Below are 22,383 nucleotides of genomic sequence, written 5' to 3' on the forward strand. Positions count from 1 at the left end.
GGACACTTAGGTTGCTTCCATATCTTGGCTATTGTAAATAGTGCTGCGATAAACAGAGGAGTGCATATGTCTTTTTGAGTCTGAGATCTTGTTTTCTTTGGGTACATTCCTAGGAGTGGAATTCCTGGGTCAAATGGTATTTCTATTAGTTTTTTAAGGAACCTCCATATTGCTTTCCACAGTTGTTGAACTAATTAACATTCCCACCAGCAGTATAGGAGGATTCCCCTTTCTCCGCATCCTCACCAGCACTTGTTGTTCTCCTTATGTATCTGTGTTCTTGATTTCATCCCTCACAGAATAAGACCCCAGTAAAAGGTTGCTAATAATGGCTGTTCATGGTAATACTCTCTTAGTGTGTGCTGAACGCTGGGTCAAGTGCTATTATTTGCATTACCATCATTTAATCCTCACCACCACCTTAGCTGTAGGTACTTGATTCATATTCTGCTTGTCTAGATGAGGAAACAACAGGGCCACCACATTGAGTTAGTTATACAGTGTCCCATCTCCAGGGCTATCTAGAAGCCCTTCAAGTAAGGAGGCCCAGTAAAAAGAGATGGCCATGGCCACAGTTACAGAGGAGTTAAGGTTTTGAGCCAGGCCCACCTTCCCCTAGAAACCCTGTCCCTAACCACCATGCAGAGTGCCTATATCCTTGTAGTGTAGGTAACAGGCCCAAAAGGTGTTCTTATTTTGTTGGTGGAGATGGAGTCAGTTTCTAAATGAGTGAGTTAAAAAATAAAAATTGGTTTTCATTGAAAGTTCTTTCATTGAAAGTTGGTCCAACTCATTATATTTTTAATTAATATAGCTGGGGGTTTTTTAAGTATCATTGATATACAATGTTATGATGGTTTCACGTACACACAACAGTGGTTCAGCATTCACCCTGTTATCAAGACCTCATCCCCTCCATTGCACACTGTCTTATCAACATAATAAGATGTTACAGAGTCGTCAGTTATATTCTCCGTGCTGTTCTATCATTCCAGTGGCTTACCTATGTTGTGATTGCAAATTATAGCACCCTTAATCCCCTTCTCCCTCCCCACCCACCCTCCCTAACCCTTATCCTTTGGTAACCACTATTCCCTTCTTGGTATCTACTAATATAGCTGTTGTTTTAAAAAATAATACCTTTGTTTAGAGAAAAAAGGTAAATGTAGTACCTTTTTATTGGGGAATCCTTTAAATACTATTAAACATTTGCAGTATTTTTAAATTTCATATATGTTCCTAAATTTTTTTAAATGATTAAGTTTGAATATTTTGACTTACAGATGTAAATTTTTTTTTTTATCTTAGCAGTATTATGGTACTACACAAATCTCTATCTAAAAAATATTTTCTTTTCAAGATGAAAAGAGGCCTGATTAGTACTCCACCATCAGATATGCTTCCTATGACAGAAGGTGGGAAATCAAATGCCTGGTTACGGCAAAAAAATGCTGGAATATACGTTCGTCCTCGGCTATTCTCTCCCTATGTGGAAGAAGCAAAGGTAATGAAACTATTCTAAGATACTGAAGAACTTTATTACAAACTATAACCACAAATATATTTATTGTGGTGTTACTTAAATATTGGAAATGGCCTAAATGTCCAGTAATAGGCAAAGTGTAAGCAAATTCTAGTTTGACTATTCACCAGGATAGACTTCTGAAATGTTTAATTATCAGGCATGGTTTCATAACTTAAATCATGTTCAGTTTCATTCTACTCAAGTGATTATCAGTATTTTGTTATCTTCAAGATGGTCAAAATGTTCTGAAAGAAGATTGTACACATTTTGTCTTCCTTCAAAAACATCTTAGCCATAATTTCCTGTAACGTATTTCTGTTAATGGCTGACTGTTGGAAATTGTGTTTCGTTTTAAAATAAGTGCACAAGCTAAGACAAAATTTCAAGCTTCTCAAGTATAAGTTGGCATGTGTATATTATATAACAAAGAATTCTCCAAGAAAATAGGGTAATGTGAAAGTCAAATACTGTAATTTTTATTAGATGTATTCAGCTGTGAGAACTTTTGGGTAGCCTTTTGAGGAATTGATGTTCTTTGAAAGTGAGAAATCACCATTAAGCTTATGAAATAAGAAAACAGGCAAAACTGTGTGTTTGGGTATAGAATTAAGTTACCTTAAATTGTTTCTCATTTTCACTGTCTGAGTTGCTAGTTTAAGATCTGTGAAAGGATTAGTGAGAAGTTTATTTTACTGACCATATTGATAATCTACCTCCTATTAAGTAATTCAGTACTTTAAATCGTTCTAAAACAGGAGAAAATCAGAATGGTTGGGTCTAGACTTTCTAAAATAAGTTCAGTGTGTAAAGTCACTCAAACAACTGAGGCCTTTAAAAATGTTGAGTCTCATGATAAAGGTCTCTAGTATACTAGACCTATCCTCCATAGTGGTAAACTAATCAGATAATCCTGAAAATGCCATTTCTCAGAAGACTGTACCAATACTCATAAGTTAGATAACTGCCCCTAGTAAATGTGGAAACGTTTATGTATTACTTCATTTTGGCTCTCTGCAGTTTGTTGAGATAGAGCCATCAGAAACTAGTTTAACAATGGGTTTACTCATAGGTCTGTTGAATTTAAAAGCAATCTTTAATGTTTTACATTTTGAGCATTTCTTATTGGATCTGATATTTAGTCCATGTATATATGTTTTCTTTGTAGTAACTTTATGTATAATTTACTTCTGGTTAATTTTGTATCCCTCTTTCAAATTTCAAATACTCCAATTAAAAGCAAACTTTTCAGAAGACGATTACTTCTTTTCAGAGATGCTCCAAAAAGATTCTTTAAAAATTAAAGAGGTAGGAGTATTTTCTCCGTTCACCACTAACTTTAACCTTCATACATTGGAAACAATAAACTAATCCCCCCCCCAAAAAAATTCCCTTTTTATATGATGAAGATAGTAATCTTTCTCCAAATGTAATTTAACAGAGATGAAGGGTTGACTAATTCTGTTAATACTGAATTATTATTTCAGTCAGTGCTAGATGAGATGATGGTGGAACAAACAGATCTTGTGCGTTTACGAATGGTGAGAATGTCCAATGTGCCAGACACACTTTACATGGTCAGTAATGCGGTGCCACAGTGCTGTCACATGGTCAGCCACCAGCAGATCAGCAGTAACCAGTCAAGCCCTCCTTCAGTTGTTGCCAATGAAATTCCAGGTAAGGCAGTAGCCTTGCGTCAGGCATTTATATTTAAACGAATAATCATTTTGTATAACCCTTTTATATATGCTAATTCTCTCCACATTCCAATACCTATTATTATGCTTTGTTCTCATTAAAGAATAAAGACTGTTTTGCTTTGTATTACACAATAATAAGTATATGCTGTTTTTCGTTTGCGCCCAGGATTTCCCAACCTTGGCCCTCTTGACATTGAGAACTAGATAATTCTTTGTTGCGGGGGCTGCCCTGCTTATTGTAGGATGTTCAGCATCCCTGGCCTGTGTTCACCGGATGCCAGTAGCACACACACACACAGCTTCCTTTGCAACAACCTTTTGGAAACATAGTTTCTGTTTCTAGACATTGCTAAATGTGTTCTATCCGGCAAAATCGCATCCTGTTGAGAACCCACTAGTTTAAAGGAATTCAGATTTTTCATCACTTGGTATTTCTCACTGTAAGACCCTTTAGGGGAGAGTATTATAAACTTACATCTCTTTGAGTCTAGATATCTTCCCCCCAGATGTGATCACCAGTGGTTTCCTAGAGATCCAGTTTCCCAAGATCTGCTCTGTGAATTCTGTTGTAGGAAATTGGCCATAGATAGAGGTATAATTGTCATGTCCAGAAAGTTCTGACAATCAGGTAACGTTTACTTTAACTAAAGGGCTGTAGTGTCAGTTTCTAAGGTAAGAAAATCCACAGTGATCTGGAGGTCAGAAATTTATAGCTCTTGCTAGTTACCACTTTAAGATTCAAAAAAATCTGATCATATTGTACACAAGATGCAATTTAAATTTCTTATTGTGATGTTCAGGGTGATTCATGATCTGCTCCTACTCATTTTTCTGACTTTCTCTCTTAATCCTCTTCCTGCTTGTATCTTTGAACCCAAAGTTCCACTAGCCATGCCAACTACTTGTGCCATACTGCCTCTCACTTACTTTATGTTTTACAAATGCCTGGGGTCCTTCCACTTGGAATCCCTTCTCTTTGCTTTTTTTGCCTGCCTGGTTTTCTCTCATTTGTTAAGACTCCACTCAGGGTTCACCTTGTCTAGGAAGCCTTTCCTGCCCACCTCCAGTATGGGCTGGGGGCCTCTTCCTCCACATCCCTTTGATGCCAGGGTTCTTGTTCGTGGAGTCAAAGAATGAACTTCACCAACACCCAAGGTAGGAGAGCAGGCAGAGGCTTCTATTTAGAGATAAAGCGAGAGGACAGAGCTCCTGGCTCAGGCCAGGAAGGGTCAAGAGTGCCCCGGGGTGGTGCGTTGTCTAGGGGTTTTATAGGCTGTTGAGAGACAAAGGGCTAGGGATATACACCTGCTAAGTGGTCCCAAAATGTTTATCTTTGAAGAGACATTATTAAGTTTCTTATTAGTCTTTCTGTGTATTTACAAGAAATTTACTGCTCTGATTTCCTCCCAGGATAGCAGCTTCCTGGTCTGGGAGCATATCACTTAAGACTGCCCCCTTTGCTCCCAAGATGTGCTGAGTTATTGTCTGTTTGTTAAAGAGTATGTTAAGTAACTTACTTTTTAACTAATTAGGTTTTAAAATGCAATCTAAGTTTCAAGATGGCATCCTTCCTGTTTTTATAGGTTGTTTTGGGCTTGCTTGCTACATTGCCCAGGTTGCAAATCATTTGTTTAGGGGGAATCATTTGGAAGAAGAAAAGCAGCACCTGGGTAAAGTCAGAAAAACAAGCTGGGCCCCCCAGCAGGCCAAAGCAAATCCCACAATGGATTATCTTGCTTTGTTTTTTCCGGAGGCCCTCACCCTACTCTGTCTAAGCCCATGGTCCCTGTCTCACCTTCAGCCACCTTTTGCATATTTCTCACCTTAACCATTCATGGCCCAGTACTGTCCCAGTTTACTTAGTTTACTTCAGTAAACCCAGAGCTCTTTGAGGACAGGAATCACGACTTTTGTATTATGCACCCGAATACACAAGTTTAATCTCTGATGTGTAGTTGGGACTCAAGAAATTACTTGAATAAAAGAGTTATTTATTACTTGAATAAAATATTATTTAAAAGACTTAGGAAATATTCTGAGATTCAGAAGAGAATATATGCAAGTAAAATTTTATTTAGGCTGTGAATTAATACTATAGCTCCGCAGCTGTTTGTTATTATCAAGAGCTTTTTGGGCACAGTGAAATTTTAAAACCTTACAAAATAATTAGAGGTATATAATTACTGTGTATAGAATCTCCTTCTCAGGTTCTGATGCAAGACACGTTTTTTTTTCTTGTGCTCAGTGGGTGATCTTTTTGTCAGATATTTTGCCTACAAACTTTCTTCTTCCAGTTCCTCGTCTCCTCATTATGAAAGACATGGTCAGACGGCTGCAGGAACTACGACACACTGAGCAGGTGCAGAGAGCCTATGCACTCAACTGTGGGGAAGGCGCCACAGTCAGCTATGAAATTCAGATTCGCGTCCTGAGAGAGTTTGGTCTTGCTGACGCTGCTGCAGAGCTTTTGCAGGTGGGAAGTGGAGCCTGACCTGCACACAGGCAGTGTTTCAGAGTCGTCATAGCATGCTTTTTTCTTGGTACACGCTCCTTCTCTGCTTCTGGTGTCTTGGAAAACCTGAAAGGCAGGCACCCCCACCCACCTGGTGGGTGGCAGTGTCGTAGTGAGGACAGAGCACCGGCCCTTCGGTGAGATCTAAACTTATATCCTGGCCCTACTGCTTACCGGTTAGCTGACTTGGACCAAGTTACTTAACCACTCTGAGCATCAGTTTCCTTATCTGTAAAATGGATTGTTGTGAAGAGGTGCTGTATGTAAGCAACTATGTGTCATATGTAGCAAGCATGTTAAGTGGTGGCTGCTAAAAGTTCATGGTGTGTATGCCCAACAGAGGTGAACAGAGGTGAAAGAGGAAGTAGAAAATTCTACCCTCAACTACCTTCCAGATTCCCCTTTCTGCTATCCTCCCCCATACATTTTTTGCATGATTTGTTCAAATCTCATAAGCATGAGAGAATCAAGGAATGAGTGTGTGTTTTATGTGTATGTGTGTGTATGTGTGTGTGTTTTAGCTATAGGGAAAAAACTAACTTCTAGTAATTATTAAGTACAAAAGCAATAGCATTGGCTTTGCAATGAAGATAAAATATGTGAAGTAGACTGCTCACAGCCACTAAATCAAAATCTCAAATATAATTTAGTTTCATCTAGTCAAGTGATTGAATTGTTTTTTTGCCACTGACCCCAAACCTGTTTAGCCTGAGTCTTCAAAATGGAACTCAGTGTGGTGTTCTTAGGCAAGGCAGAGGGTGTTTGTAGGTCCTTGATTTTCATTTTTTGCTATGGTTTCCATTCCTAAAATAAATAGTCTTGTTTTCTGTTCATTTCTATTCCCTTTGCCATTCTAAAGTGTATCTTAATTTGATATCTTAAATTCTATAAAAGTTGTATAATTTTAAGTATTCCCATGTAATGTTTACTAAAATATTAATCAAACTTAGCCCTATGTAAGCAGTAAGTAAGGAATAGTATTTTGTAGTTTCCATTTCACATAAGGATGTACAGATGTTTTGTCAGAAAATTCTCAGACGATCCTCATTGTATACCTTTTCTCCCTTTAATGTTTAATGTTAATTTTATTTTCTTAGCAAAGACATGTTTGAATTACATTCTATTTCCTGTTTTTGCATTATCACATGATCTTGTAAGAGATTACTGACCTGCTGTCAGGAATATTCAATTAAGCAGCTCTGCCTGGTAATCGTATCTTAGGCTACAGAGGCTATACTCTATCCTCTCATACTATTATTAAGGTATTTTTCTCCTACACTTCTCGCCAAGAAAGATATGTTTGCCTTTTATTTATTCTCACTGAATGTGGTTTTCTTAGGTCCTCACTTCACTCTCTCTTTCAGCTTATAAATTTCCGTCTAGGAAATCTGCTAATAAATGTCCTAACCTTTTCTTTTTTTTCAATCTTTCTTAGAATCCTCACAAGTTCTTTCCTGATGAACGTTTTGGGGATGAAAGCCCACTCTTGACATTGAGGCAGTCTGGGAGATGTCGAGTTAACAGCACCCCCACTGCAGAAACCATGTTTACAGATCTGGACTCTTTTGTGGCCTTCCATCCACCCTTACCTCCTCCACCACCTCCATACCACCCCCCAGCTACCCCGATCCATAACCAACTCAAAGCAGGCTGGAAACAAAGACCTCCCAGTCAGCACCCTTCACGTTCATTTTCCTACCCTTGTCATCATTCGCTTTTTCACTCCAGAACGGCTCCTAAAGCTGGCCCCCCTCTAGTCTATCTGCCAGGTATTAAAGCGACTGCGCCCGACTGCACCAACGCCACAGGACTGGGCAGGCAGACGGTAGCTGCTGCCGCCTCCGCAGCAGCAGCAGCTGAGAAACAAGTGGTAAGTTAGCACTTTAGTAATTCACCTAAAATAAAATGTTGATGGCATGTCAGAGGCAATTCCCCTCACCCCAAGAGCCCTACTGGGACTCAAGAGTACCCAGAAATGATACTGACAAGCTCATAGCGTAGACTTGAGGAGTATGGAAGAGAAAGAGAAAAAGTGGAGGTGAATGAGAAAAGGACAGAACAGAGATAAGAGGTGTAGGTGGTAGGAGCAGTCGAGTACCTTACCTTCATGTTCATTTTCAGGGGTGCAAAAGGGGTGGGGTTCTAGGCAGTGTGATGGACATTATTAGTTTCAGTGTTCTGTGCAGGCACATGTCTAGACTCTCCCCCTAACTTCTGCAGGGTAAGATCTACTATTTCACCAAATGCTTTGTTGGGGCAGAAGGGCAGTTACTTACTGCTAAGTAACCAGCAACAATGTGGTAGCAGACCCCATGCAGAACGTGGGCCTCTGCCTCTGGCCGTCTGTTCCCTCACGGCTCTCATTTGATGAGAGTCTCAGTAACTAGCACTAGGAGCTCGTAAATCAAGCGAGGAGTCTTTGCTTGATTTTGCACTGCTTTTAGAGGGTGCATTTCTGTTTAGTACAGTACATTTGAAAAAAAGCAATAGTGATATTTAAATCTTCCCACTCAGTTACACACTATCTGTAACATTCAGTAGAGAGAAAAGGAAAAGATACATGTATTAGTTCACGGAATCTTTGTGAAAATAGAGCTTTTGGTATCTGCACTAGTATACACCTTGGTTCAAATTATGATCCTTCCTTCTACCTACTCACCCTGCTGTCCCTCCCAGTCCCCCAAAAAGAAGAAACAACAAAAGTTCACAGTGTTTAATAAACCAATTCCCATCCTACCAGAATGGCCCTCAGGTCTATAATATAAAAGTTCTACTACTTTTATCTTTTACATAAAACTCCCTTTAAAGATAATTTATTTGTATGTTCATTACAGTCTTGACTATAATAATGAAAAGTTGGAAACAACTTTAATGTCCAGCAGTGGGAGAATGGTTAGATAAATCATAACTCATCAATATAGTGGAATATTTCACAGTCATTTAAATAGTACTAGTGAGAGAAATATATGCACTAATTTTGTGAAAATTATATGTGCAAAGAAAAAAAGGTGAGAGAAAGACTTCAAAATGCTAATATATCATGATTATCTCAGTAGGGAAGATTAGGGGCTTGGGGTCTTTTTTTTTTTTGCCTTTATGGTTTTCTGTATTTTTATCATTCTTAAAAATAAGCATATATTTCTTTTATAATGAGGAAAGAAAATCAATGAACATCCTTTTTACAAAGAAGGAGCTATGGACTTTTTTTTTCTTTTAACCCTCCCTTGCTTTTGTTTTTGTTTGCAGTGTACACAACCTGTGCTAAATGATCTAATGCCCGATATTGCCATGGGTGTGTCCAAGATGTCACTTAAGGACAGGAGGCTTCCAGAACTTGCTGTAGACACAGAACTAAGCCAGTCAGTTTCTGAAGTAGGACTAGGGCCTCCCCAGCACCTTTCGTGTATTCCACAGAGGCATACACACACGTCTCGAAAGAAACACACACTGGAGCAAAAACCAGATGCTCGAGAAAATCAGCAGGAATATCCAGATTTCTATGACTTCTCAAATGCTGCCTGCAGACCCTCTACTCCTGCTCCTGGCAGACGCACCCCTTCCCCTTCGCAAGGTGGATATTTTGGTCCCGATTTGTATAGCCACAATAAGGCATCACCAAGTGGCTTAAAGTCAGCATACCTACCTAGCCAGACCTCTCCTAAAAAGCAGGAAGAAGCTAGGAGAGAATATCCACTTTCTCCTAATGGGCATCTACACAGGCAGAAGAATGAGTCGATCCACCTCGATGTCGTGGAGCAACCTCCCCAGCGGTCGGACTTGCCTCTGGCAGCCCCAGAAAATACTGGCAATGGTCCAGCCCACATCAGGGGACGAACAGCTGTAGAAACCGACTTGACTTTTGGGCTGACTCCTAACAGACCCTCACATTCTGCATGTAGCTCTGAAGCTCCAGAAGAGAGATCCGGTAGAAGACTGGCAGACAGCGAGTCTCTGGGCCGTGGAGCTCAGCGAAGTACAGATTTGGAAAGGGAAGATTCCATAAGTAGAGGAAGGAGGTCACCGAGCAAGCCGGACTTCCTCTACAAAAAGTCTGCCCTCTGAGAGCAACCTCCAAGTTGTCTGTGCCTGAGATGTGAAACCTCCCGTATGATGTAGCCCAACAACTTAGAGACCAGTTCATTGGTGCCAGCTGATAACTCGGTTTCACATTATTTTACTCTAGTTTTTGTATATACATGTTTATTAGACATGGCATGCTTAAGAGGGTTGTTTTGAATGCTGCATCTGTCTATTTTGTGTTTGAACAGTTGTGTGGGGAAGCATTTTTAAGAGCAAGCAAGCTGGCACTTTTTTTCCTCCTTACAAATAATGGAATTTTTTTGCACTTGTACATTTATTTTATCTGTATTGATTTTATACCAGTATGTTAAACTTTATTGCCACATTTAAAGGACTGTATTTTCATACTTTTTTGCATTTTATCTTTCATCTACCAATTTCCACGTGCATTGGATTGCACACTAAGATGTATTTTCTTATGAAATAATTCTGTGTTTATTTTTTAATTAGAGAAATTCCAAAGAACAGCACATCAAAATGCTCCTCTCTCCTTTCAGTAATTGTTTTAGTTGTTCAGTCTCCATGAATCTAATGTCATTCTTTTTTTACTAAGTCTTGGGAGCTGGTCTTCATTCCTCTAGCGGGAGTCCAATCAGGATCCTGAAGTTTTCTGGTTCAGTAAAGTACAGGAAGGAGAAAAGCCTTTTGTGGCCAGGCTGACACTGTTGCTTTAGTCACAGTGTGGACACTGTCAGACTCACTGCAGCTCCGGTGGTCTGGACTAGGGTGTCACTGACTGAGGTTCTAAAGAGAGCAGAGTTCAAGGAGTCCCAACACAGTGGAAATAGCAAAGTAACTTAAAGGTTGCACTACAGGATTTCTGGTTCTGAGCATCAACTCTCACGCCGAGCTGGGGAAACTACTGCTTGTTGCCTTCCGTCGTCTTGCTTGCTGTGGGAAAAACACAAACAAAAGGGCTTCAGTCTTACGGATGTCATTTGGTGTTTGTAAGCATATGTTTTCTGTTAAATGTTTTTCAAAGTGTGTCTGAATTTTTGTGTCCTAAAAACAGTTGTATACTGCATAAGGCTTTGTCACCAAAAAAGAAAAAGAAACCTTTTTTTTTCCTTTTTTTAGGTGAAACACTACATGTCCTACTTGAACTCCGTTGGGGATGCTGGTTTGGGAATTTACTGAACCACTGAGCACATAGGATCTTTTAGGATCCTCTCCCTTGGAAGGGCAATGTGTGAGCTAAGGACTGTTTTCTTCTTACTCTCCAATGTAAATATATTAATATTTGAGTTTTTAAATCACTTCAACATTTTTTGAGCATTCACTTTGTATTTTTACAAACACATATACACACAGCCGTAGCACTTAGAAGAAAAGAGACTTCCTGAACGTTCCCTCATATGTGAAGGATGTTTGGAGCATCTTTTCTGTGTATGTATATATATATAAAACTATAAATCATTCACACTCCAAAACTATGCAGGGCTAGAGAGCCTTTACAAGCTACCATATAAATGAATTACATGCACTTTTAAATACGTAGGTTTCTATTGGGTGTCAACAACTCTGATTTCTCCCAAAACTATAGTTTCTCTTACAGTCTTTTCCTACCTTACCCTGTGGATATACACTCAGGAATAATCTGAAATTTCAGAAACCCCTAACAGTAGGTGGTCTCAAAGGTGGGGATCCCGCGGTGTGCCCGGCCCTCCGGCAGCCTGCCGCCGACCAGTTCGCTGCTGCTAGTGCATCCGCCCGCTGCATGCTGAGCGCCGACCTCCCAGAGCTGACACTAATCTACTGTAAGGTCGGCTGCGCATCGCCTTTGAGGCTCCTTTTTGTAAAGATAGAAAAACAGGACTCTTCTCATTTCTAGGAGGTTCAGCTCTTTATAACAGATGATGGTGTCTTGAAGCCAATCTCAGTCTGTCTCTTCAGAAACAAAAACTGTCAATTCCATCATATTCCTTAATGTGTATTTATATAGATATGTTGACATGAATTCTTTTGATACAGTTTTAAATTTCTGTTCTGAATTCAGACTGTACTGTGCTGGTTCTACAAATAAGAGTTGTGTAGAGCTAATTTGGGTGGGGAGAAAACTCTTACCTCTGACCTGTTTGCTTCTCCTTTTTTCAAAAAGGAAACATGAGCTATTGATATTAATCATTCATTTTTCTGAAAATTTATTAAATATTCCTTCATATCCCAAAAATATAATTATAAAAACAAGTGGCCACTGTTCATAGTTTAATTTATGAAGTTTGATTTTAATAATTTAGTGGCTTATCTGGCTAAACCATGTGTATAGAGAGAAACTTGCTTTAATCTCTGTGGGATTGTGGACTGATGTGACTTGCAGAAGGTAAACACGTGGTTTTGTGTGTGTTAGGGTAGGTGTTAGTGGACTTTTAATGAGTATTGTGAAGTACGGTTAATAGGGTAAGTTGAATAGCTATGTGCCTCTAGCTTTTGAACCCATCTATTCAATCTTTTTTAATGCTTATTAAGCATGAAAATCTTTTAATGCTGTACTAAGGTAAATGTGAAGTCTGAGTAAGATTGCTCTCAGAAAAAAACACAAACATATCTAATATAAAATTTAGGCCACAGGGCCTGGCGTTTACTTGGTGTAGAAATTTCATGAAAACCAAATCTAAAAATACCAGATCTCCTCTTGAGGCCACAGACAATCAGGCCGTCAGACAATCGCCACCTTGGGGGCCGGCTGTGTTGAGGTTTAGGGAATTACCATTTAGATCCTGAAGCTGAAAGAGAAGATCCACATTTCTTCAAGATGATGGTGGTGTGGTCTTACTAGATTTTTGTTTTAGTTTTGTGATTTTGATGAATAAGTTCAAAGTCACCTGTGACTCCTAAGGTGAAAAAAATAATATGAAAGGCAAAAATTATTCCTGAAAAATCATTTGAATTTTTCTTGAACCCTGCCCTTTCTAACAGGCCCCTTTAGCTTTTTCTATGCATATGCCCCTAGACCTAAGCTCTTCTGACATTTCGCTAACCAGTTAGATTTTAAGGATTTTTTAATGAGGTTTTCATATCTGAGTCCTTCGGTAAAACTCTTCATGAAACTTTACCTAATTCTTATTTTTGCTTCTGCAAAACCTCTTCTTTTTATTACAATTGCTGTCCTTTACTGGGTTTTCTTTTGATTTGTTGTCCAAGTTTGCATGGCGGACAGTCCTTGTCCCTGCGTGGCAGGGAGGGAGCACATGCAGGGGCCACAGCGGGTGCCCAGCCGGCCTCTGTGGGCAAAGGATTCATGTCTCAGTAACCACACAGCAAAATACATACTTTCTTAATGGTTAATCTGCTTTTTAGGGGGAAATGTGTTCAGGAAACCCTTGTAAGATACTTTTTGCCATTCTGAGGCACTCATGATTTTATCTTGGGACAGAACTCAAAGAAAAATATTTATTTCACTTTTTTTTTATTATTTGGTTGTTTCAGCTTTTGCTTTTTGCTGAAAGTTACTGTTAAAGCAGCAGCAATGGGTGCTATTCCCGGTTCTGCCATGGTTTACTTTGTCTACTGAGTAATTTACTTTCAAACCTCATTGCAGATAACCTTACTAAGAGAGTCACCGTCACACACTACAAGGTATTTTACTACTTGCCGTGGGCCCTCTTGTGCAGTGTGTTCCAGATGTTGTCTCTTTGTCGCATAGATTACAATAGCTCTTCCATAATTGTTGCATTGGCAAGTGTCTTGATTTTTTCTCTTCTTCTAGAAAACCCTCAGACTGTGTGTCAGTCTCCGAATTTCTGAATATTATAATGCTGTGGCCATTTCTATAGAAAGATTACTTACAAGTGTGTGTCTTGCAAGTAACCTTGTGTTTGTGTGTTTACATTGGGTTCTAAGAGAAAAGCTCTGGAAGCTAAGTCACGTACCTGCATGTGACTGTGCGTCTGGGTTCCGTGGGCAGGTGGCATGGAATCCTGCTCTGAGATGGGGTGGCTGAAAGGTAGATTCCTGAACTCCACTTGCTATTTATGTACCACATCTATACTTTAAAGAGGTGGTACCTTCTATACAACACTGCATTTTTTGTGGTTGTGCTGTTACTGGTATAAAGTCAAGTGCCTTCAATGCTAAAGGCTCAGAAATTTTTCTTAAACTGATTTCATGTCCTATGCAAGTGTTTTCTACAACCTGCATAACCAGTACTTTGTAAAACTTGTTTACGCTTCAATTGTACATAGTGTTTTTTAAAGAAATATATAGTATTTTTATTTAGGTACCTCCAAACTTGAATTCGTCTGTGTGAAGCATTGTAAAACGATACATTTCTCTTTTGAGTATCATTACAGTTGTACAAAGGTTTTCACTGGTTCTATTTTTCTACTGTTACTGATAAGCATGTAACACTGACTTTATCCTACATATAGTTGGCATTTCAAATAAATGGCTTGTATAGAACCTACTGAGTTGGATACAGTCTGTTTTAGTGTAGCATGCAGTCCTCAGTTAAAGAGGCAGTCATACCCTCTAGGGTAGAATTGGGGGTTTTCCAGGTGAACTTCCCTGTTTCTGGGATTTCACTTACTCAGAGGCTTCTTTAAAAATTGTGGTTTTGTTGAACATAATCACATTTTCATCTGTATCATGTTCATTGTTTTTTACTATTTCATTGGGGCATTTCTGAGAGATTTCACTTTACAAATTTGGGCAAAAGTTACTTGCACAGGGGTCCCCACAGGAAGTTTAGCATCCCACCCACGTGAACCAGCACCTGGAATGTGCCAAGTGCTGTCCGCCAGTGATACCACATGTATCCCAAGATTCACAGGCCTGCCAGTGTCAGAGACCTGGCACAGGTTCTGAGCTTTCTTCCTCTTTGAAACTTAGGCTCATTAAATTTTTCAATTTGGAAGGGAAATAGAGTCATGATCTAGATTCTAGTTTCCTGAAAAAAATACACACAAAATAGAAAGTGTTCCAACTGCTATAAAATAACAATTTAGAGTTCTTAATCATTTCACTACTAAGTTCCATCCTAACATTTCACCCTTCATGCCTCATTAAGGCAATTCTCTTTATATTTCGTAACCATCTTATATTTAACTGTGGAGTATCAAGGTAAAATAAAGTCCAAGGTTTTTGTGGGTGAGCTTTTAAAAGTCTAAAAAAGAAAATTAAATAAGTCAGCTTTCATTTCTGTCCTTGTGGATTACCACAGAAAAGTGAGTTCAGGCCAGCTTCCCCGGCCGCTTGAGGCCTTCCCTCTCCTCAGTGCCTTGAGGACCATTTCTTGAGTCTGCTCTTCCCAGATTCTGGGAATTTGGAGGAGCAGAAGAATATGAATTCGCAGAAACATTATACTCCAGCTGGAAATGACTTTTGTCCTAGAAATAATCAGAACAGTACATAACAGTAGGAGATGACGGCTGAGGGGAAGGCTGGCTTGACATGGCCCAGGAATGAAGGGTAAGAAATACACCAGATTCAGTGCTAAGCACTTGATTTGTTTTTTCCTTAATCAATTAACTGGGTACTATTTCCTTCAATCCTCTGTGAGTTACATACTATTACCCTTTTACAAATGAGTGCCATTTTACAAATGAGAAAACCAAAGCACAGAGATACCAACTAACTTGTCCAAGGTCACACAGCTAATAAGTTGGCAGAGCCTGTGCTCAAACCCAGGCAGCGTGGCTCCAGAGGCCAAGTTCTCAACCATAGGATGAGACTTTACCAGAAAGCATGGTGACATAAGGCAAGGGGACATAAGATGCAGAGGATGGAGGTAGGTATGGGCATGGCATTCATTTGTTTGACAAACATTCATTTATCCAGTAAGTAAATAACTTATACTTGCAGACACAATCTTAGGGTCCCAAGGAAGAAAGACATAGAATAATTAGGTACGGTTGGGGGCCTAACTGGTCCCAGGATTGGGAGACCCATGAGGTGACCTTCAAAGTGCAGGTGAAGGAAGAGTCCGGACCAGGGATGAAGAGAGCAGGGGTTCTGGGGTTTCCAAAATGAGGCAGAGCCTCAGGCAGGAGGGGCTGAGCTTCACAGTATGAGGGGGCTTGGGCCTGCCAGCCCCTGTGGGACAGGCTAAGGATTTGGAAAATTCTAACAGCAATGGAAAGTTGCTAAAGGGGTTTAAACGGCATAATGTAATCAGATTTGCACGTTCCACGTCTCTGGATTGCAGGAAGAGCAGGAGAGGATCAGAAAACCAGGCAGGAGGGCGGCGCAGCCGTCCAGGGATGAGCCCAAACAGCACCAGACCAGAGAGGAGGATTCCGAATACGATCGGGTATGGTACCTACAGGGCTTGGTGACTGCCTGTGGGGGGGCAGGGGGCAGCAGTCAGGTCCAGGGGACTGTCAAGTATGTGGTATGGGTCGTGTTCACTCAGCATTTCCATGTGAGGGGGAGCTCAGGGGAAAGGGTTCACACTGGAGGTGCTTGGTGGGAGTCCATATAAATGGGCGCCACTGAAGGCCTTGGGAATAGGTGACTTGGGGGAAGGTTTAAGAGGAAGTGCGAGCCCAGGAATGAACTTCGAGGAACTCCAGCCTCTACAGGTCAGCTCGAGGGAGCTGCCGGCCACAGGCAGCCTACCAGGTAGGGGAAAACCAGCAGCGGGTGGTCCCCAGAAGGCCAGGCAGACGCTGCTTAAGGAGGAGGGAATATCAGGATACACAGACTGAAAGAAGTAAAATGCAGAACAGTGCACATGGACACTAGCATCTGTGGAGAAGACGAGAAAGGAGGTAAGTGAAAAACGTGTGTGCATAAAAATACCTGCAAGGACCTATGAGAACGTTTACAGGACTGCCTCTGGAAAGGGGGAGCCATCGGGTGGGAGACTTAAGTATACTTTTTGTACTGGTTGAATTTTTAAATTACATGCATGCATTAATTTTTGAAGTTAATTAAATGTACGAGATCAAGGATGGATGACACACCTCCCCAAAAGTTCACTCAGTGACTGCTGCTCAGAGATTTTTGGAAGATCAGGCCAAAAGATGCTTTGAGCTGGTACCATGGAGGAGGTCAGTGAGGTTGGCAAGAGTGGTCTGGTGGCAGGATAGGAAGAGAAGCCAGTTATAGGTTGAAGCCTGAGTGAGAGGAGAGATAGTGGAGCTGCAGGTGCTGACGACCCTGGTGAGCAGCTCAGTGCTGCAGAGGTATGCAGAGGGCACTGGAGCTGAAAGACTTGTGAGGTGTCAGGGTGACTGTAAGACTCTACCACGGGGGATGGTGGCATCATCACTGGCCAGCCCCCCTTCATCTCCACCAGCCTGTCGGGGGAGACACGCACCCAGGTGTGCCAAGCTGGGGCCCATGCCCCGCTAGAGGATTGCAGCGGGGAAAAGGGGGCCCGTGCAGCACATCTCTTCTTAAAAGACTCAGCTCCTAGCCACAGCTACTTTTTTCGAGGGTTCAGAGATCACTCAGCAATGGCTGGGAGTTCGTTTTAGAGTCCTTGAGGGGACACCGCGAAGGCCATAGTCACCAGAACCTGCCACCCTGCCCTGAGCGCTGAAGCAGATGAACTGAGACATTTGGTCACCTGTGCAGACTGACCAACGAGAGCATCCCCGGAAGTGACCTCCGGGTCCCCAGATCCTCCCGGCCCCAACTGTAGCGTCTGCTCTGCTCGTCCAGCTCGAAGGGTGTGTTCCCCTTGACAGAAGAGATGGAAGCCAGCTGCATGGTTCTGCCCTCCGTCGCCCACCAGCCTTGCCTGACTGTCCCTGCTCTCAACGCCGTTTTACACGTGGCACTGATAGCCACACTGCGATTTTCCACGGGCCTCCCCACAGCCTTGCCTTGCCCTGGGGGACCCCTGACGCGTCCCTCTATGTGCACACCTCTTGCCCATGGAGCCCCTGTGATTCAGTCTCTGCATCCCGGGGAGCCGGCCCTGAGCGTGTGTGCCAGCGTTGGGGTTGAGATTCCCCTCCGAGGTTTCAGCAGCATGAACCTCACCTCCTTGCAGAGTGTTGGGTTAGGAGGCCAGCTTGTCTCTAAACTTTGGGGGATCTGCATTCACAAAGTCTGGAGTCCAAGCATGCTTGTGAGCTCAGGTGGATGGTGGCCAGGCTTGGCGAGGGCAAGGAAGCCGAGGGAGGCACAGCCGCCCCGAGGGAGGCGGGCTGGTGGGCAGAGGAGGGCCTGCCTAGCCAGGAGGGCACCAGCGTGCCAACGAGGGCAGCTCCAGGCCTGTGCAACCTGGGCCAAGCACCTGCTCTGAGCCACGGTCTCTCATTCCCATCCTTGCAGCATGCGGCCCTCCTGAAACTCACCCTGAACCCATCCAGCCACGTGAGCATCCTCCCTACTGGAATCTCCTGCGAGAGGTCCATTCACGCCTCCCCCGCCAGGACTGAACCAGAAGCATTTGTTCCTCCCATTTCTCCACGTGCCAGGAGAGCCGCCCAGAGCCCTGAGAATTATCGGGGTACCGGTGTAGGTGAGCCTGAAGGTGTCTGGGGGCCCCACTCCACCCCTACCTGCTCCACCCACTCTCCTGAGCAGCTCACACATCCCCGGGCCCCCTGCCCGGATCCCGCGCCTCCAGATTCCCCCGGAGCTCCTGCTCCCACCTGCTGCCATCTTCCCCTCCCCCTCTGCCTCGGTCACCTCTTGCCTCAGCCGAGTCCCCACTCTTACCCACCCTGCAGTCCTCTCCCAATGGCTCCTTCTCGCATTTTCCATGGATTGTGGTGCATGGTGGCCTCCCCTGTGACACCCTCTCGGCTCCCACCAGCTGGTGGTCCCACTCAGCAGGTTGCTGTCAGCCGTGTCACTCCTTTCGGACCCTGAGGCCTGGGCTCAGCCTTGCTCTGTCTCCCCAGCCCCTGCATGGCCATCACCCTGGGTAGCGGCCAAGACCATCTCCAGCCACCCGCTCTTCCTTTTCTGCCACCTGCTCCATGATACCTTCTCCCTCGTCCCCTTGGGCTCCAACTTTGAAACTCTAACCTCACTTCTTGCTCTCTCCAGGTGCCCCTCCTGTGCCCTCCTCTGGACCTGGGTCTCTAACTTCCCCACTCCAGGAGAGCCCAGCCTCCCCACCCTGCTCACCTCTCAACCTGTGAGCAAGGGACACGCCCACCCACCTCCTGGGCTGGGCCCCACTCTGGGGCACAACTGAAGACAGACACACAGCCCCGGTCCCCGTGGACCCCGGGCTTGGCCTCGGTGTGCCAGGCCCCCTCCAGCTCGGCATTGCTCCTTGACCTCTCAAGCAAAGTAGGCCTTTAGATGGGCACTCCCTCAAGGTGGGCCTCAGACCGACACCTCCCCATGCCCTCTGGTGCCTGGCCCTGCTGTGTCCCTTGGCTCTGACGTCTGCCCTCTCCCATGCCCGAACAGCTCTTGCTTTATCAGCAGTGCTCTCCCCTGCGGCCCCAGCTGTCCCTTGATGCCACCTCCTTCACAGGTGTTGGCTGGCAAGATGTGCCTGTGATCTGGACTCCACAACTCCCTAGACGTCCTCCAGCTCTACCCTCCCCTCTCCCCTTCATGCATCGCTTCCAGCAGTCAGTTCTGGCAGCCTCTGCAGTCTGGCCTCCACCCACTGCACATGGGACAGTGGCACGAGGGAGGACGACAACCTTCGCATGGCTAAAAGGAGTGGGCACTACCCACCCAGGTTCCTCCCTGTGGCGGGGCCGCATCCAGGAGCTCTCCGGCTTCCGTGCCCCTTGCACTCCTGGCTCCGCGAGTTGGAGTTAGGGAACCAGCAGGCCAGGTTCTGCCCGCAGAGCCCGCCTCACGGAGGTCAGGGTCAGGAGCCCGTGCCACAGCAGGGAAAGCCACGTCAGCAAGTCCACTTCGGGAGGAATAAGGGAATGTGGTGGGGGGAAGCCGGCATCCTACCTCTGTCTCATCTCAGGTGGCTCAGGCCTCGTCTGACCTCACCAGATGCCGCTCACCTTCCAGGAGGTGGCAGCACCGAGGCCATGACACCCCGGCCTCTGTGACGTGGCCCTCCCACTCCGGCTGCCCCTTGGCTTCCTCTGGCAACTCATCCTTCAGTGCGGTGCTCCCTGGCATCTGTCCTCGCTCTTCACATACCTCCCTGTGTATCGGTGCACATGGCTCCGGGGTGCTCGTTTGTTCACTTAGAAGCACTTCCTGTTTGCTTCTTGTATGCTGGGCCCTGTGCTGGCGTTGAAATGGAAGAGACAGGAACAAACCCTGCTTTCCTGCACGTGGTGTACAATGTTTTCATTTTCTAAGTACTTTCACCCTGATTATCTCACTAATTCAACATCCTTTATAAAAAAACTCACTGGACTGAATACATGATATGAGACCTGGTTTCTGCCGCTGAGCAGCTTAGTTACCTTGGCCTAGTCCCTGCTCCTCTAGGCTGGGTTTCCTCACCTGCCAGGCAGTAATGTTCGTGGGGGACAGTGAGCACTTACTCTGTGCCAGGCCCAGCAGCTCCTGACTGCAGCTCAGGAGTCAGAGCTCCTCCCACTCGCTGCCTGCTGCCACCCACCCGCCAGCGGGAGGTCCCAGGGCTCTGCTGCCAGCGTCCGATGCTTGCTGGAGCCTGGGGCCTGAGCCGTGGGGCTGAAGGACACTATCCCTTTTACTTCCCACAGCTCAGTGGCACCATTTTCCAGCTCCGGAGCAGCTGTTAGTGCCCTGACCCATGTCGGCACGAGCGGTCCGCCCCGCCTCAGCCTGCTCCCAGCTGCCACACTGCCACATATCCCTTGCCCTCTGTTTGTTGTGACCCTTCTGGTGGGCAAAGGTCCTGCATCCTCCTTCTGGAGTCCCATTCTGCTCCCAGCCTCATGCTTGGGGAGCCTAAGCTGGAGTCATTTCTTGGAAGGTTTAGCAAAACCTCCCTGGGGAGTGAAATTAGCTTTTGTGAATATACTGTGGAGAAGGTGCACCTATCATTCTGAAGCAGCTCCTTGTTCCTCGTTGCTGCCCCATTTTATTCATAGATGCAGCCCTGCTGACCAGCGTGAGCTTTCCTGAGGGAGATGAGGGCCACTTCCTCCTGCCCCTGACAGGGGCACCCCACCGCGGTCTCCCGGCCGGCCCCTCTTACGATGGAAACAGTCCAGGTTGTTGTTGGAGCAAGAGCATGACGGTGGGAGAGCCCAGGCCACTGTCCAGCCCAGGGTCAGGTAGATGCCTAGGACCCTCCAGACCCCAGCGGGCCTGCCTTACTCCACAGACAGCGCTTGGGCTGAAATGAGAAGAAATAAATGGGCTGGTTGTCATGATGGTCGATTTTAATTTCAACCTGCCTGGGCCACGGGGTGCTGACATTTAGCTAACCATTGTATCTGTTTCTGGATGAGTTTAGCGTTTGAATCTGTAGACTGAGTGAAGGAGCTGGTCCTCCCATGCGGGTGGGTGTCATCCAGTCGGAGGAGGGCCTGAATAGAACAAAAAGGCAGAGGAGGGAAGAATTTACTGACTGTGTGGGCAGGAACATTGGTCTCCTCAACGAGGACTGAGACTTCCATCCTCATCTCCCCTGGTTCTCAGGCCTTCAGGCCTGGACTAGAATTAGTGGGTGTCTGGTGTGCAGATGGGGATCATGGGACTTCTCAGCCTGTGTAATCACATGAGCCAATTCCTTATAAAACATATATATGACCGGTAGGGATATGTGTAGCTCCTATTGGTTCTGTTTTTGTTTGCATTGTAGAACTTTTCAGTTTGGCTTGTGGAACTACAGGTGAGCTGCATCTGGGAGTCTTGAGGCCTGAGGCAGAGGCCAGAGAGGGAGGCCAGGAGGCTGGGAGCTGAGTTGGGGGGAAGCAGTAACACACATCACGGGCCCCACACAGGAGGCAAGATGGCTGAGGAGAAACCCGGGCTGGGGGCCTGCAGGGTGCGGAGTGTCATGGCCGAGCTGCCAAGCAGGCGCAGAGAACACCGTGAAGAACCTCCACTCCTGCCAGGGGAATTATGGGAAGACCAGATCAACTATTTGGATGGGAGGCCAACAGAAAAGTCCAGAAACAGCATCTAGCCTTTTCCCACAGGAAAATGCACCGAGATCCGGGAGGATAAGGGGTGACTGGGAAAAAAGCACGTGTGGTATTGAGCGCTCTACGTGTCTGAAGCCCAAGCTCGCCGAAGTGTCCCCTACGGAAAAGTCTATTCACTACACAAGCTGCAGGCAAAGCTTCATCCCACGGCTCAATGCCGCATCACCAACACCCGGATTCTCTCTCTCTTCTGTGCCTTCCAGGATGTTGGCTCCTCCTAAGGCTGACTCTCCAGTGCTGACAAGGTTTATTGCCAGCTGCTGGGAGAGGTCAATGCCCCTCAAATCGTATGGCAGGAAAGTAGATGGGCAGAGAGCTAGCAGAATCATGGCACGGACACCGAGAGCGTGGAGATGCGGAAGCCAAGTGGCCAGGGGCGCACAGGTCCTCTGTGAGGGTGGCAGTCCCGGTCTGAGAGGAGACAAGGCTGGGTGACCTCTCAGGCCCCTGGCAATCCGGGATCCTGTGATTCTGAGCATGGAGCACACACACCTAGCTAATGCCCAGCCGTTCAGGGGAACAAGGGAGTTTGGTTTTGGTCCAGTGCCAAATGCCAGATGACCCCTCAGACCAATACTTGCATCGGTGGCTGAACTG

The 22,383-nt window shown here is 44.8% G+C and overlaps 1 protein-coding gene across 6 annotated transcripts in view; it reads left to right on the forward strand.

The window, feature by feature from the left end:
• BTBD7 (BTB domain containing 7) overlaps positions 1-14,216 on the forward strand; it is an 87,699-nt gene extending 73,483 nt beyond the window's left edge. For 3 of the 6 annotated variants that reach the window (XM_057488189.1, XM_036882072.2, XM_057488190.1), the window contains 5 exons: positions 1,361-1,504; positions 3,010-3,199; positions 5,517-5,695; positions 7,170-7,604; positions 8,981-14,216. In XM_057488189.1, the coding sequence (XP_057344172.1) occupies positions 1,361-1,504; positions 3,010-3,199; positions 5,517-5,695; positions 7,170-7,604; positions 8,981-9,796 (1,764 nt within the window). In that variant the 3' untranslated portion in view covers positions 9,797-14,216. The other 3 variants (XR_005024123.2, XM_036882074.2, XM_057488191.1) reach the window with 3 other exon arrangements.
• Positions 14,217-22,383: the final 8,167 nt, after the last annotated feature.

This window comes from Manis pentadactyla, chromosome 11 (genome assembly GCF_030020395.1).
Source record: "Manis pentadactyla isolate mManPen7 chromosome 11, mManPen7.hap1, whole genome shotgun sequence".
NCBI lineage: Eukaryota > Metazoa > Chordata > Mammalia > Pholidota > Manidae > Manis > Manis pentadactyla.